This window comes from Hydra vulgaris, chromosome 10 (genome assembly GCF_038396675.1).
Source record: "Hydra vulgaris chromosome 10, alternate assembly HydraT2T_AEP".
Taxonomy (NCBI): domain Eukaryota; kingdom Metazoa; phylum Cnidaria; class Hydrozoa; order Anthoathecata; family Hydridae; genus Hydra; species Hydra vulgaris.
Window position 1 is genome coordinate 47,482,501 of NC_088929.1, and position 18,079 is coordinate 47,500,579.

An 18,079-nucleotide genomic window follows, 5' to 3' on the forward strand; every position below is an offset into this window, starting at 1 on the left:
GGTGGTTAGAATAGGACTTTTTGACCTATGTTTTATTGTTAGTTGTGTTGTATAACTTGTTGATACATTGATGTTTGGCCTAGATGTTTGGCCTATTAAGTTTGACTGATTTGTTATACTACTTAGATTTTTAAAAAAGAACTCTATCCAGGTATCCAGGGTTAGCAGGATAAAAAAAAAATTTATGGTATCAGTATCTCAAAAAATGTACCAAGTCAGGGCTCAATTTAAAGGTCAGACATCGCCGCCCCTTGGACCATTCTTGAGACAACTTCTAGAGGAGGGCATCAAACCATTGTTGATTTTTTCATTAAAAATGAACAATGGTTGGTTGCCCCCAAATTTAAAATTAAAAAATTAAAGTTAAAAATTAAAAATCAACAATGGTTGATCTCAAAAACGGTTTGGGGGGCGGCGATGTCCGACTATTAAATTGAACCCTGCTAATATACACACTTGTTTTTTTTATTAAAATGTGTATATAATAATATGAGCAATATTATTAGGCCATCTCATTTAAATTTATCATTGTTAAATGCATTAAAAAATGGTATCTGTTGCATAAATGAAAAGCGCTTAACATACTCTGTAAAATTTAGTCACTTAACTGGGGCATGACACAACTGACACTGCATTATTTGGGACATGACACATCTAACACTATATTATACATTACTTGAAATATTCTTTTAATAAAATAAAAAATTATTTTATTTTGAGAATTTTTTTAACACCTGATAACTTTGTTAGGAACTTTTAGATAAATTAAATAATTTTAAAATTTTTTAAATTTTTGTTATATTATTATATAACAATTATGGTCTTTTTGATAAAGAGCACAGTGCAAAATCTATTAAGATCTATAAATTAGGGTTTGCATAACTATTTTTTTAATATAAATTCATTGCGCATCATTGTCACCTTTCTTGGTCTCACTCTCAACATTTTAACTAAAGCATTGCACAAAATAAAGAAGTTATTTAAGTTTACATAAATTTTCAGGGGTCGAAATAGGTGTCGGACATCGTCCTTTGACCATTTCTGAGACCTGTTAGAGGAAGGCAACAAATCATTGTTTATTTTTTCAGTAAAAATGAATAATGGTTGGTTGACCCTCTCAAAATGGTCTCAAAAACAGTGTGGGAGTACTATTGTTCAACACTTATTTTGACTCCTTCTTTTTAAGAGTTTAAATATATAATGAAAATAGGAACATAAATAAAAATTATTTCATATAATGTTGTATAATGAAACATCTTTATTTTTTGAATGTACAAAGTATAGATGTAAAGTGTATTATAATTTTCAGGTTTTTTTTTTAATTTCATATTCATTTTTTAATAATTTTATACTAAATATATTTAATTTTTAGACAGGCAGATTAAATGTGCATGCAAACACTACAGAAACATATGATATTGAAATAGAAAAACGTAAGAGAGGAGGTTTGTTTTTTGTAGCAAAATAGTTTTGAAGTGCATGAGTTTTTAGTTTTCTCATATAAGGGGTTGTCCATAAGTTACATCACACTCTAGGGAGGGGGAGGGGGTGTAAGGGTTAGTGTTTTTGAGTACAGGATTTGTTACTAAAGAGTTACACTGTTGTAACGAGGGGAGGTAGTCAAAATTTAAGTGACATAATTTATGAATGATCCCTAAATACATTTTAAGAAAATTTAAATGTGTGTCAAAATTTGTACATTACAAAAAAATCAGGCGTTATTTTCGCATATAAATTTAAAAATATATAAATAAATTTAAAAATATATTAACAAATATAACAACATTTACAAAACCAGAAAAAGTCTATTTTTGTTTAATGTTTTTTCTAGTTGTATTACTTTCTTTTTTTTTACGTATTACACTTTTTTTTCTTTTTTTGCATAATATTTTCCTTTTTATAACATTAAACATCTTACTAAAAACTAAAAATCCAACTTTGTAAAAACGATTTTTTCCCCCTCCTGTTTACACTTTATTACCTTGTTTAGTAAATATTTCAATAAAAAAACAAAAGTCCTTCAAAAATGTTAGGAACTTTTTATTTTGATGCTTGAAAATTGTTAAATTAAACATTAAAATTTTAGAAGTCCAAACACTTTTTATCCAAAAAGTTAAATCAGTTGCAAGATATATGAACTACATGAAAAAGTTATAATAGTAGACTTACATGCTTACATCATTTTCATTGTTGGCTTTTTTGCATCATTAGCATTTTGTTAGTTGACCGAATAAACCTAATTTTAATGTTACTGATTGAATTTTTTGTCAATAAGTTTTAGTAACTTTTTTATAAACTATTTGATTGAAGGTCAAGATTTTTATTTGTAATAACCTACTCTTTTTTTTTAGGTTCCTTATTGTCATTAATTAATAATTCAGAAACAAGCCCAATGTTTGCTCAAGCAGCCATGGCTTCAGCATTCTCTCAAACTAGTGTAGGAAAGTCAATGCAATCTTTATCAGGTATATAGTTTTTTGTGTTCACAAATGAGAAGAGATTAAATTTTAACTTCTGTTTATGTGTGTGTGTGGTGTTTGAGTTATTAGCTTTATGATTTTTTTTTTTTTTATAGATATATTATTTAATATTAATTATTTTTTATATTTGTATTATATATTATGTACTATTAATTAAATGATACTGAGTTAACTTTAAAGTAAATTATTGAAGGGAAATAAAAGTTTATTTTATATAGAAATCTTTTTAATTTAGAAATTTTTAGCAATCCTAAATCATTTAATGTTGAAAATGGAAAATTAAGTGCTGATGTTATTGCAGCCTTACTTGCAAGTGCAGCAAGTTTTCCACAAATGCAGCGTAAGTGATATAGTTTAAATTAAAGAAAAACATTATCGATTATATATTTTCAGTGAATCAGTTTCTGAAACCTTGGAATGAATTTAAATTTAGAGAGTATATTTATGAAACATTTGAAATAACTTTTTTTTATGGAGGTGTGTTAATTTTACGAAAGTGTGTTAACTTAGTAAAGGTGTGTAAACATTCCTTTAAAAATCCATAATTTGCAGATAATTTGAATAAAAATCATCGCTATTATTGATTGGTTTTGTTCTTCACTATCACTCAGTATACTTACAGTATCTTATAGATTTGTAGGTGTTTCTAAATATTGTCAAAAAAATATTTTTAACTTCAAAAATTCTTATAAGAAAAATAAAAATTTCAGTCATAACAAATTATTATCAACTTTTGGCTATTCCAATTACTAAAAATTAATAAATTACTAAATAATTTATCAATTACATTTTTTTTTTACATGTTTATTTTTTACATATACATTTATTTCTACCAAGTCTTGCTATTTAAAAAATTTTTTGTTAGCATTTCTAAACTGTCTTGGAATGTGACTAAACGCAAAACTTTTTTTTATCCAATTACTTTTAGCATTTATTCAAGATGAATATTTATTTTGTAGATATTATTACAAAATTGTTAAACAATGAAAACAATCCACAGATATCACACACTGCACCAGGTATTTTACACTTTTTACACATATTTAATTTCCTATTTATAATAAATTTAAAAATTTTTGTCAAAAATTATATTATCTACTTTTGGGGTATTTAATGTTTCTCTGATTTTCGAAAAATGTTTTCACCTTGTAAAATCTTGCTAAAGTAAGCTTTAATACACATTACAAGATCATTAAATTTTAAAAACTCTTAATATTAAAAAGTATCTGTTTCTATCTTTTAAAATACACTCACCTTTTTAATTCACTTTTCATCTTTCACACTTATTCAAGTTTTCAAGTCTTTAACATAACATTTTTTTTTTTTTCCAGGTATAAATTCTCTCCTTTCATCCGGTATGGATTCTTCAATAGACAATGATTCTGGTTCAAATATTAGTCGTACCACTCTTCTGAATCAACAACCGTGTTTAACTGAGCCTAACTCATCTCAATTTTCTGCGATTGGTAGTGCTCTTAGTTTAGGTGAATCTTTTTGTTATATAGTTTTTAATTTTAATGGTTATTACTAGTTTTTTATTATTTGTATTATTTATTTTATTAAGATTTTGTGAAGTCATTGTTTTTTTTGTAGTTGGTGGTGAAGGATGTGTTGCAATGGTGTATGGTGTTAATCACGAAAAGATGAACTGTGATCACCTTTTTAATCTGTTTTGTCTTTATGGAAACGTTGTAAAGGTAATTTAACACTAATTTATTTTTAGTTTTAATATTTCATATATACTTAATCATCTATTAGTTAATTTATTCATTCGAGTCAGTGTAAAATTAAAGATTGTATTTGTATTGCTTCTTTTTTTTCACGACCAATTAATTTCAACAAAAAGCAAGCAAACAAGTTAAATCTCTTCTCTTTTCAATGAATAATAAAGTATTTTTCTGTGGAAAACTTGCACTAAAGTTTTTAAATTTTCAAGTTAAGCTTATTTTTAAATTTTTTAAAAAATGGTAAAAAAAAACAATAAAATAATAGTTTACAAAGTAACATTAAGTTGAAGACTGATTAAGTTTGATTTTAAAACATTTTTCAAAGCGAAATTAATTTTCAAAGTTGTTTAAAGCTATGTCTTTTAGGTAATGTTATTTAAAGCTATAACTTTGCTAACTATTCCTAGCTGTTCTAGCTTTCTCTTTACTTCTAAACATTTTGATAATGAAATGTTCAATAAATAGTTGTAACGTGTGACTTGTAAGCATACAGGCTCAATCTTTTATTTTCAAATTACAGGACCTCTAAGGTCATGTGACAAGAACTTTTGGCACCATGAATCCAACAATATTACATATGCTTTAATTTCATTTTTTCTGCAATTTTGTATTAATTTTCCTTGTGTAATGATGACATTTTGGATAAGTGAAGTTAACTTTTGGACAATTTTTTAATTTCGAACTTATGAACAGTTATCAAATAAATAGACAATGTTTTTACAACATTTTTAATATAAAATAGGATTTGTAACTTTAAGTTGAAGACTGGTTAAATTTGATTTTAAACCATTTTTCTGCATTTACTGCAAATATTGCATAATTGTCAGTTTTAATTTCAATTTGGTTGCCATCAAGGTTTATACCCTTAAAGTTTCAAGGTTATATTTATTAGTTCTAAGTTTCCATTATCTCTTACATTCTTACTTTATTTCCATTATCACTTTTTTTCCAAGTTTGTTTTAAACAAATGCTATAATTTAAGTATCAGTTTATACTTACTGGTTTATACTTACTGGTTTTTTTTTTTTTCAAATGATATGCCAGAAGAGTCTTATTTACAAGTATATTTTACCTAGGTATAATTTTCCAAATGTACAATTGTTTTACCTTTGTACAATTTCCCTCAACATTTTTCTATTATTTTTTCCTGGTACACTAACATTAGCTTTTAGCTTTTAGATACTTATTTTTCCTAGTTGATTATGATTTTTATTATAATTTTCTCAGTTTTCTAGTTCTGTTTCTTCTCCTTTCTAGATTTCCTGGATATCCAGTCCTATTATAATTTCATGATAAAATTTTTGAATTCTTCAAACTTAATTTATTTTATTAAATGAAACATAAATGCTTCATTTAATCAGTGTAGAAAAAGTTTCTAAAATTTATTACAGTTTTGTTAAAATATTTTATTAGGTTAAGACACTTGTTAACAAACCTGGCTCAGCAATGATACAATATACAGATAAAGTGTCTACAGACATTTCAATTAGAAATCTTAATAATCTAACTTTGTTTGGTCAAAAGTTCCAACTGTCGTAAGTCTTTTGAGATTATATTTTTTAATTTTTCCTTTAAAATATAAATTAATCTAAATTTCTTTTCCCTAGATTCTCAAAGCATCCCTTCATAGCAGACTCATCACAAGTTACCCCTTTGTTTGATGGCTCTCCTTCGGCTGTGAGTTATGCAGATTCACGAAACAATCGCTTCAAGTTCATTCCCGGAGGAGTAGATGTGTTTTCACGCATTCATCCTCCGTCAAAGGTACTTCACTACTTTAACGCTCCTCCTGACTGCACAGAAGATCAGCTGAATAAAGTTTTCCAAATGCTTGGCTGTGAAATCCCAATTAAACAAGCTACGTTTTCAAAAAGTAAAAATATTCAAAACAATTTGAACTATATTAAACTAAACATTCTATTCTGTAATATAAAAGTTATATATTTAAATATTAGGCATTTCAAAAAATATATATTTTTTAATGATTTTTTTTTTACCTGATGTTAGGTGTAAACAATATTTTTTTTAGGTAACATGAAATCATCATCGGGTCTAATTGAATTTACCTCCGTACCTGCTGCAGTCGAAGCACTAATACTAGCAAACCATTTTACAATGCATAGAGATAATGCTTCTGGTAAGTAAAATAATTTAAGTTAGAAATCCTTTTGGTTATTTCAAAAATTTAAAATTCTTTCAGAAAAAAAGGTCTTTCTGTTTAAAAAAGATAACATGATGTTGTATTTTGTATAATGTATTTTTTAATTTTTACTTCAGATCCATTTCATACGATTGAACAAAATAGCGCTGCATTCACACTCAAACTTGCCTTCTCTCCTAGCAATGCAATTAACAATTAATATATTAAATATCTAAAAATTATGCAAGACAGACTTCAACATGGTAGCATCAAAGTGTAAATAATTTTTTATTGCATTCGTTCGTTCATACCACAACTTTACCGCCCCAACGCAAGATATTTATACAGAATTATTTCACCATTTGCAACAAAATGCAGCCTATGCAGAATTTTATGTATTTTTATTTCCCATCGACAAAGATTTGCATCCTTCAATGCTTGCAGTAACGCATTCGCCATTGTTTATATTTGGTTGACTGTATTGTGGTATTTTTAACATAAATTTCTTTGAATATTTTATCAAATTTATTCAAGGGAATCTTATTTATTACTTTCAATGTTTTAAAAAAGTTAGAATTTATAAAGTGTTTATAAAGCAAAACAACATGTTTTTTGGTATAAATTTATGTGTGCATGTGTGTGTGTGTGTGTGTGTATATATATATATATATATATATATATATATATATATATATATATATATATATATATATATATATATATATATACACATATAAATATATATATATACATATATATATATATAATATGTACGTTTTTATTATTGTTTTGTTCAATCGTCTTTAAGATTGCAAAGAACATGTTGCAAAATCACTATGAGTGAAAAGCTAATGTATTTTGGTAAAATTATACTTTGCAAGTAAAACTTGCGCTGTTAAATTTCTTAGACTATTTTGTTTGTTTTTACGCACGCTCCTATAATATTCGCTTTTCATGACGTAATGTTGTATTTCTAATTTTTAGTGACTTCTTATTGTAACAGGTAAAAATCCATAGTAAATTTTATATACAGAATCCTAAAAAAGATTTTTTTTATGATATAGTTTTTGTTAAATTTTCTTTTGCTTTTCATGTTGTCAGCAATTAAAAAAGAGCGATGTGAAAATATAGTTTGATAATTTTTAAAACGCTTTTTTTTTTGTTGTTGACTTTTTTGGATTTGTTGTCGTTCGTTGTTAAAAGTCTTTGCATAGCTGTTTTGTAAGTCTCCGTTACTTTTATATTTTACGTGAGTTTTATACACATTCTGACATTTAATTTACTGGGTTGTAATTGTCAATGATTTTATTGGGCATAACAGCTTAATGCATTCACCTTTTGTTCCACGTTGCGTGATACATATTTCGTAAAAGTCTTTTAGGAGTTTATGAACTTTTTTGAGCATTGTAAATACGTTGTTCATTCACGTTTTATTGTTGTAAAATGATATTATGCATGTTCTGCAACTAAATATTTGGTTTTTGATTAGTTAAATAGGCGAGTGAGAGAGGACCGATTATGATTTAAAGTTGGTTTGAAATTTTATTTGTATATTGGGTGTAAAATCTCATAAAGAAATGAAATTTAACGAATATATATTTTTAGTTTTTCTGTAAGATTACCGTATAAGCTCGGAAAGAGTGTAGCGCGAGTATCGTATCACATTAGACTCATCTTTTTTATATTTGCATAGTATATAGTTTGGGGGGAGGGGGGTTTAATAATATTTTGTTAAAATCTATTACTCTTCTACATACTAATAGTATATTTAAGTTTTTATCTCTATATGCTTGAGTTTAAAATACCTCCTCCTCTAATCAAAGAGCGTTTTCTAAAAGAAGATAAGTCACTTTACAAGTTTTGATATTAATAAAGAAAGCTAATTATCAGGCGAAGTATTTTTTAGATCTCATCAGTTTTGTGATCGTAAATAAAAATGACATAGTTAGATTAGTAACTTTTTGTAATTGAGAATCTGAATGATGAAAAAACTCAATTTTAGAAATACTCCATTTAGTAAAATGATTCTTAATTGTTAGGGTTTTTTAAATCTTTTTCCCCTCCTTTTTGTACAATAATACAGTAACAGAAATCGTTATACTGCATTAACAGTGAGTGTACTATTTTATACTGCAATCATTAAATAAATCTCACAGAGCTCGATCATCAGCTCAAATTATCACAAAAGAAGTGTAAAAAAAAATTCTAATTTCATTTGTTTTGATCCTAACAAATTTAAAAAACTCGAAGGCGTTGAAGCAATTGCAATGGTTTAGTATAGATGAGTTATATAGTTGAAGCAATTGCAATGGTTTAGTGTAGATGAGTAGTGAATACAGATAGTTATTAAAGTACTATTAAATCTTAACACAAAGGTTATTTTTTTTTTTTTTTTGAATCTAGTTTATAACAAGAAGCAAAATAAACTTAGTGGTGCGGTTAAAAACAAAGCACTTTTTACATGATATTGAAAATGTTTTTAATCAAATATTTGTAATTAGCTAAATAGAGACAAACCTGTATTTCAAAACAAAGCTCCTTAAACTCCTTTTTAAAAATCTTTTTTTTTTTTTTTTTGTTATTGACCTCCTCAAGGCCGAGAAGGCCACTACAGATGAGGAGGCTACTTAATAGTGGTTATAACCCTCTCTCAACTCTATAACTCCGAAACACGAACATTGAGCATCTTATATTACATGTATCAATTTTTTTTTTTTTTGAAAAAAAAATTAAGATTTAACGATTACTTTGATATCCGGAATACTTGGTTGAATAGAAGCATTCGTATCCAGCCGAGTTACGGAATACGCTTCTAAACAATTCTTAAAAGAGTCTATAATAAAAATAACCTACCGTTACATTATTAATTGTTTTAAATAAATAAATAAATTTCTTAAAGTGAATAAAATATGCTCTATAACAATCATTAAGTTAAAAATTGCTATGGTGCAATTTTTAAAACAGGTTAAAATTTAAAACCAGATTTAACACCAGATCTTTTTCCAATATTCCTAAAATTAAGTAGAATAAACTCAGAAAGGAACATTAACACCAAAAAAGTAATTAGAAAAGCCATTTATAATAAAACTAACATCAAATAATTTAACTATTATTACTTCATTGGAAAAAAAATTTTTTTAATGATAATGTTAAAAATATCTAAACAGCCATGGCGCAGTGATTTAGAACGTTTGCTTTAGAAGTAAAAAATCCAGGGCTGACCGTGTGCTCTGCGAATGTTTAGTGTAATTTAAATGTTTCTTCGCAGTTCTATACTATTTTCAGTAATATACATGTAATGTAAGCCACTGTCTAAACATACTTTTTTTTCTGAACACATTGGCTCATTTTGGGATTTACGCGATACATATAAATATATATAATAACGGTTCTAAAAAAATTAGTTAATTGGGACTTAAGGTAATTCTGGGAAATCACTTCAAAGCTATTTGTCTTTTTTCTCAAAAAAACTATAATCCTTTTTTTTGTGAAAGAGTTCTGATTTTGATTTAATTTAGGTTAGTTTTTAGGAAGCTAGAAGTTTTATCTCACGCCTTTGCGCTCTGCGTATGGTTTATCTAATTTTTAGTATTTATTATTGCAATACAAAAACTTTTTATTTTTCTCATATCGGAAGAAACAACAGGCTGTACTTTAAAGAAATGTTTGGTCATTTTTAATTCTGAAACTTTTAACTCTCTACATGCTGATAGCCAGTCATCTGCATCTTTACGCTTTACATGCCCAAACCACCTAAATCTTCCTTGACGCACCCAATCAGATATACTCACAATACCTAATCTTTTTTCTTTAATCATCACTGCTTTTATTATCTTTTAAAGTCACATATCATCTAATCATCATCTTTTCTGTTCTTTCCAAGAGCTGGACATCATCAACCTTCATTGCCCATATTTCACTGCCATATATCGTAACAGTCTGGACATATGTGCTGTAGAACTTTCCTTTAATCATTAATGAAGTACCTCTTGCAGTTAAAAGTGGAGATAATTACCGGAACTTAGCCCAAGCAGACCTTACTCTTGCCCTAAATGCTTCTTCTACTCCACTCTTTTTTTTAACTTCTTCTCTATACTCACCAAAAGTACAATTTCTACACTCAAAATCAACAATCTTTAAAGAGCATTTCTTCAATATCTACATCTCTTATGAAACCATTGCATACAAACTGTACAAACTATAGTGTTAGCTCCAACTCTCTTCCTACACTCTCCACATGGCCACTTCCCAGTATTTTCTGCTTGCTCATTCTTGACTTTACAATGCATAACTTTGTCTTATTTATGTTTATCTAAAACCCTTTTGCTTCAATTTGATCTTTCCAAGTCTCAACCTTAATACTAATTCTTCTTCTGTTTCAGTAATCTCTGGGTAATTGCTTCCGCTAACTATTTGCTCCTCAAACTCTTCACTTATTTACAAAATGTAAATAACTATTTATATGGTTTAACTTTGCAAAAAATTTGTAAGTTAAACCTTAACTTTATGGTTTTTTGTAAATTGCTTTATTAATAACTGTTTACCGTCTGAAAAGTGTAGTTTTGTTCTTAAACGTTGCGAGAATTTACTCTTAAATTTGCCCGTATTTCTTTAATGTTTCCGAAAAAGATTACAGTTTTTTTTTGCTTTTTTTTTGTGGTAAATAATTTCTATATGTTGAATACATAAATCTCATGCTGAGCCAAGAGTTATCTGATACATGACAGTGGCTTAAGGAGTATACTCCCAACCAAAACCAAAACAACGTATTGATTTCACAAGTTAAAAGCATTTTTGACTTCTTGTTAGACTTGTTAACAATTTATTTTTGGTATATCAAGACTAAGTTCGTTTTTGTTGATTTGTAGCTCATTTTTGTCGCATTTTCTTGCCAGAAATTGCATACTTTTTAGTTTTCAAACATGATTAAAGCTGATCGAATTAAAGTAAGAATTAAGCGGGCAGGCAAAAGAAAGAAGATTTTTAATAGAAAAGTTTTACGTAGCAGTGTGAGTGTAAATAATGTAAATTTTCCATCTTTAAGTGTAAATATCGAATTACCTGTAAATAGTCAAACTGACATCTTCGATACGCCAAACTCTTCTCTTCGCAAAGTTGAGGCAGTCATTAGCTCAACATCAAAAAAATATACCAATACTAAAAACAAAGTTCTGACAGGATATAGAATTATTGATTGTTCGATTTTGTCTGATGTTATTAGCGTTTTGAGCTGTCCAACTTGTTTCCAAATGACTTTAGCAACCATTCAAAACAAAAGAAAAAAGCAAGGACTTGCCTGTGAACTTTCTATTATTTGTTTAAAGTGTAAATATCAAAATGACTTTTACACTTCTAAGTTAATTAATAAAAAAGGAAACTTTGATATAAACAATCGAACAGTATATACAATGAGGACTGTTGGATTAGGACATTCCGGAATTGAACGGTTTACAACCCTCATGAACATGTTAAAACCAAAGACACCAAATAACTATGACAAACTTGTTTTAAAAATTACTAGTATTACTGAGAAAGTTGCACAGGAAACAATGACTGATGCTGTATCTGATATAAGACTACAGTGTCAAGACATTAATGATATTCTTGATGTTGGTGTATCATGTGATGGCACATGGCAGTGTAGGGGATTTTCATCATTGAATGGTGCATTTGCAGCACTTCCAATAGACAGTGGGAAAGTTTTAGATGTTGAGGTGATGAGTCGAATATGCAGAGGGTGCTCCTTAAATCAAAAACTTTCTAAAAAAAGATCCTACTGCCTATGCTGAGTGGAGAAATTCCCAAATTTGTAAAATGAATTTTGTTGGACACTATCAGAAGCGTGTTGGAACCAGACTCCGGAAATTGAAAAAAAAAGTTAGGGGACTGGGTGGTTGTGGTAGATTGACAGATGCAACAATTGTTCGACTGCAAAATTTCATTGGTGTGGCAATTAGACAGAATACTGGTAATTTAGTTGCCATGAAATCAGCAGCGCTTGCTACCCTTTTTCACGTTACATCATCAAAAGCAAATAATTGGCACTATCCACATTGTCCAACAGGTGTAAGCAGCTGGTGTAAATTTAACAGAGACAAAGCAAATAGCACTAACACCTATAAGCCAGGACCTGGTCTACCTTTAGAGGTTGTATACAAGATCAGACCTGTGTTTGAAGAACTCACAAAAGAAGATGAGCTTAAAAAATGTCTGCACGGTAAAACGCAAAATACAAATGAGTCTTTCCATGGGAAAATTTGGGATCGCATACCAAAAACAAAATATGTCACGCTGACTTTGCTGAAGTTTGGTGTTTATGATGCTGTTGCCAATTTTAACATTGGGATGAAGTCTTCAATCCTAATATATGAAAAACTGAACATGGTTCCAGGTTTTTATACACTAAATGGTTCTAACGACATAAATAAAACACGCATTAAATGGTCGATCTATAAACTAAAACCCGATAACAAGTTGCATCGTCAAAAGTTAAGGGCTAAACAACTGAAAAAAAGTAACAAAACCTCTGAAAAAGAAAGTAAAACATATGAAGCAGGAGGTTTTTAATATTAAATATAGTCCAATATATAATGTTACGTACATTTGTAGATCTTTAATCTTTTATTTTCAGTTTTTATGCGTTTTCTCAGTTTGAGGTTTTTCAATATGCCGGCCAAAATTCCAAGAGAACCGCTTGAGCATTTTATCTGAAATTTTCAACAAATTTTCCTTTTTATAAAAGCTGTGTTTTAAACGGAACAGAATTTGTAAATACTTATGAATAAAACAATATGGCTAATTTAGTTTTTTAAAAAATGTACTTTTTTCTATTGTCAACTTTAGAGCACAAGTCTTCAGGCCCAGCACCTTTTTTTAAAAAATCTGTTTTGTTTAAAACACTCATAAACCTATTCTAATTGTGTTTCCAAAGTTTCATTCAGCCTTTTTTTATTAGTTTTTGCTAAAACTTGGCCAGCGCAAATCTTATTTTTTGCTTATTTTTGGGATTTTTTACGGTTACTACAGCAACCGTTGACCAATTTTTTTAATTTTTTTTTAATTTTTTACATTTATGCTATGGTTAATCATTTTATGTCAAAAGTTATTATTTATTGTCAATATTTAAAAATGGGGAAGTAGATAAATTCAAGCTGTTAGTTTTTCCGTAGTTTTGAGAAATGTAATGCTGTTCACTTGACAGGTAGCTTTTAAATCATTTTAGATTTGAGTGTTTAATATCGTAGTTTTTTAATTTGGTTGATAAAATATAATGATTTACAGTGTCAAAAGCCATGCTGAGATCAATAAAAACGCCTAAAATGTATTTATTTTCATACACCTATATACAACCCAAAAGTTATTTTGCGACAACTGAGTTTCCAATTTCAATTAGAAAACCAAAGACATGGAATAAAATACTCACAACTGAACTTAAACTCTAATAAGGTTCAGGGCCGTCCCGAGGGGCGAGGGTGAAATGTAGGGACATGTTTAACCCCCTACGCCTCCGCCTAAATACTTAATAAGTAATAAAGCTAAATTTAGACAACTATTGCTAAAGAATGATATAACACAAAAATATTTCTGAAATTGCTATATACCCTTATGATTTATCTATAGGATAAATAAAAATTATATTAATTTTAGAAAAGATTTAAACTTAATCGCGGCGTTAGTTTTTGGCCAAAAATCTTTCAGCGCGAATTGTTCGCACGACTATTAAAACTAAATGTCGTGTGTACTGGAATATTTCCACGCTTGGTTCAGTCTACACTAAAATATGCGGTTAAGTAACGAAGGATCATGGCTTAATTGGTCAAAAGTTGAATGTTTTAATGTTTTAATATGTTGAAATTTGAGTTATATTTTTTGTTCATGGAAGAATATATGTATTTTAACACATTCTTCGTATTATTTTAATCATAATAAATAAGTCTACAAAAAGATGCTCGATAAACCACTATGTTACCTCTTCTATACAAACAATTTTACATTTAAAATTGATACTTGCATTAATATCTTTCTTTTTAGCTAGAGATTTTGAAAGTTAATAAATATATCTTGAGATATCTTATCTTTTCTTGTAAAAATTGACATTTTTGATTTTCAAAAAGTCTTTAAAATTATGAATTAAGTTTAAAATCTCTAACTAAATATAGACCTAACACACTAAGGATCATTTGCGGAATTTTTTTATAAATGAAGTAAAGGATAAGTATGAGTTTATCTCTGATGTTTCTATGTGACTTTTTGACTAATTTTCAGAAAATTGGCAGCCATTTTTTAAAAATATATTTTTTTATTTGATTTAAAAAAAACAACTACTTTTAAGACTTTATCTTGAATGTTAAAATGTAAATGTTATACAATTTTTTATTTATTTGTCACTTAACATTTAAAAGATTTTTTAAAAAATTTTATAATTGATAAAATATATTTCATAAAAATAATATTTATTAGTAGGTATAAATAGTATATATATAAAACAGTATGAAAAAATGTGTACAGTATGAAAAAATTTTTAATCTTAACTTGCAACGAGTGACTGGCTACACATCAGTGTTGTCTGTGTTTAACTCAGAAATGCAATCAGATCATTTTATGAAGTAAGTTTATGTTTATTCTACATTATTGTGTTAAAAGGATATTTAAACACACTAAATATTACTTTTTATTTTATTTGGCTGAGGTAAGCAGGCTTTGTGAGAAAAAAAAATGCTTGAAAGTTTTTGAAGTTCCAAGTTTTATTTTTTTTATTATTAGATCTTCATATTTGTTTATATTAATTATTATTTTTACTTTTATATTTTTGTTTTGTTTTCTGTTTTATTTCGTATTCATGAATTTCAAAATTATGTTCATTAAATTTTAAAATTGTCTGGATTTTATTCTGCATTTTATATTGTATACTTGTATTGCTTTTGTATTGTAGCTTCATTAAATATTTTTATGAAGGATAAATTTTTTACTTGGTTACATATTAATAACTTATTATTAAGTTATTATTAAATTTATAAACATTTATTATTGAAGTTTATTATTGTTTAAAACAGTTTTATTATTAAAAAACCTCCAGGAATGTAAAGCCTGGTACTCCTGTGAATAAAATGTATAAACAGCTACAAAGAAAGTATTTAAGGAATTATAATTAGTATATTTAAACGACTATTTGAATATATTACATTATATAAGTAATGAACTGAAGTGTTCACAAATTTTCTATTTTTACAGATTTAAATGTTTTACATTAATAATTTTTCATTTAAATGTTGGTGTATATCTTAAAAAACTGCGTTTCTCTCATTTATATTCATTAATATCCATTTATATATTGCTTGTTCAAAAACAAAAACAATTTGTAGTTTGTTTTTCAAAGTTGATAAACACCTGATACAAGGTATCAGATATACTTTATTTGAGGTTATAGTAATCTGGTACAAGGTATCAGATTATTAAAAACCTTGATGTTTGTGTTAAGGTTATCTAAGTAAAGCCATGATTCAAACAGGGATGCGAAGTCCCAAAAGGTCTCCGAATTTGTATGTCACAAAAAGATTACTTCAAATATTGTGAATTTCAAAATAGGTATCACAGATGTAATGACTTGCAAGACTGCTCAGTTTTATGGCTTTTTATTAAAAACTTTGTGCTGGTAAACATTAAAAAGAATGTACAAGCAACAAATTTTTTGGTTTCATTTTATTTTTGAAAATCCTTTTGCATTTTTATTATATCTCAATTTCAGAAATTATATTTGTTCAAATTAATTAATATATATTTTTTAGACTTGAATTTTATTTATATCATTTCAAGATATTTTCATATAACCTTCATAAAAAAGATAAAATATTTAAAATATGAAAGTATTTTATTTCTATTAGTTTTTATAAATATTATCTGTTTTAAAAATATTAATAAGATGACACCTTTCTTAATGTTATGCTTTTTTTTTTTTTTTTTTTTAATAAATTGAGATATAGATGTATATATATAGTAGTTTTATTGGTTTAAGGTTAAGTTATTATATTGGTTTAAGAATCAACAAGCTATGCAAATTACAGTGTGTAATTTGCATAGCTTGTTGATTCTTAATAGATTTATGAAATAGAATTTACAAATTGAATGGAAATAGAACATGTATGATAAATTGATAGGACAGTAGTAATTTTTTTGTTTTTTAGGTATTGGCAGGCTGAACTTGATCACTTACTTTCCTGCAGCAAAATCAAAAGAACCTTCAACTACAAACCAATTTAAAATAATTTTCATAGCAGCATTTTCTAAGAAGAGTTTTCCCTTTATTTTATTTACTAATTAGATTAATTATATTTCATAATTTCTTTAAATTATTTTTGGAGATTTAATTTTGGTGTTTTACAAAATTTTAAGTTTAAAAAATTATTTTACATATAGATTTTTAGTTTTTTAATAATTAATTTTTATTCAGAAGTACAATTATAATTGGAGTGTCCAATTTTTGATATTTTCTGCAAATATCAATTTGATATTATGTTATCAACGTGAAAGTATAATCTCAATATACTTTCACGTTGATAACATAATATCAAATTGAGATATAATTAAAAAAATGGTAGGATGAGGTACACAAACATACGCCTTGTTTTCTTATAAATAAAATTCAAGTTTGGCGCAAAATGTCTGTACCGATAGAAACCACTCGCAAAAACTTTTGATATTGATTGGTTTATTAAAATTTAACTGTTATTTTTACATGGTTTCCACTTACTATGACTGTACAACACGCGCAAACTGGCAATCGGGAGATTTTGGAATAAAAATTAACGCCGTGTAATAACTTTTTGAATTTATTTATGTTTTTGTTTAATATGTATTGTTATTCTTTTTTTTTTTGATCCTTAGACTTTCGTTTTGTGTTCTGAAGTTTGTTACTAAAAAAATATTGGTTTTTCAATAAATAAAGTTCAATATTTCCGTATTTTTAGAAGAATATGTTTAATTCATAAGCGTTTCTTGTTATTTTTTAATACTAGTTGTTTTATTATTTTACCACTTTTACTCACATTTGTTGATTTTATATAGTTAACGAAATTTCTTATTTTTAAATTAAATTTAAAAATAAGAAATTTTCGTTAAAATTAAATTTATATTTATGGAATTGATCAATATAAGACATATTAGTCCTCTTCTTGATCCAGCTACCTATATATCTTGTTAGTAACTTACGGAATGTATATACTTACACCGAAAAAAAAAATTGTAACATGTAACGCAGCTTATTAAACCGTCTTGAGGCTTTAAGATTACCCTTTAAGGGATCGTCCATAAGCTACGTAATGCAAACTTTCACAATAAACAAAACAAAAAAGATCAAAAGTTTTCCATCGCAGAGTCTTAATTTAAGTAAAAAATCGAAATAGCCAATTAAGTTTAATGAAAAATTGCCGTGTTCAAGAGCTTAACATCTCCTAATTCTGTTTTTTAAATTTTGCGTTGCGTATTTTATGGCCAACCCTAAGTTTTTTAATATAATCTGAACTGTTCTTACTTATTCTTCTCTAACAGTGATATCTTTGAATTCTTTAAAACAATGCTCAAAGTATTCCTCGTATTTAATTGGTTTAAATCAGACCATCCAATTTGAGTATTCGAATTAATTTAATTTTTTTTTGATTATTTGATATTTGAATATTTTTTAATATTCGATATATTTTAATTTTTAAAATGAAATAAAAAAAATTAAAAAAAAAATG

The 18,079-nt window shown here is 27.1% G+C and overlaps 1 protein-coding gene and 1 long non-coding RNA gene across 8 annotated transcripts in view; both read left to right on the top strand.

The window, feature by feature from the left end:
• LOC100197285 (heterogeneous nuclear ribonucleoprotein L) overlaps positions 1-6,880 on the top strand; it is a 14,754-nt gene extending 7,874 nt beyond the window's left edge. For 2 of the 7 annotated variants that reach the window (XM_065808183.1, XM_065808179.1), the window contains exons 7-16: positions 1,373-1,433; positions 2,352-2,465; positions 2,716-2,820; positions 3,440-3,499; positions 3,812-3,964; positions 4,074-4,177; positions 5,621-5,742; positions 5,815-6,080; positions 6,237-6,344; positions 6,485-6,880. In XM_065808183.1, coding sequence (XP_065664255.1) covers positions 1,373-1,433; positions 2,352-2,465; positions 2,716-2,820; positions 3,440-3,499; positions 3,812-3,964; positions 4,074-4,177; positions 5,621-5,742; positions 5,815-6,080; positions 6,237-6,344; positions 6,485-6,567 — 1,176 coding nt within the window. In that variant the 3' untranslated portion in view covers positions 6,568-6,880. Of the gene's footprint in view, positions 1-1,372; positions 1,446-2,351; positions 2,466-2,715; positions 2,821-3,439; positions 3,500-3,811; positions 3,965-4,073; positions 4,178-5,620; positions 5,743-5,814; positions 6,081-6,236; positions 6,345-6,484 lie in introns of all 7 variants that reach the window. The other 5 variants (XM_065808182.1, XM_065808178.1, XM_065808184.1 and 2 more) reach the window with 3 other exon arrangements.
• Positions 6,881-14,805: 7,925 nt separating this feature from the next.
• LOC136086623 (uncharacterized) lies at positions 14,806-16,813 on the top strand. The gene is made up of 2 exons (XR_010641477.1): positions 14,806-14,953; positions 16,529-16,813. It is a non-coding gene; the product is annotated as an uncharacterized LOC136086623 (long non-coding RNA).
• Positions 16,814-18,079: the final 1,266 nt, after the last annotated feature.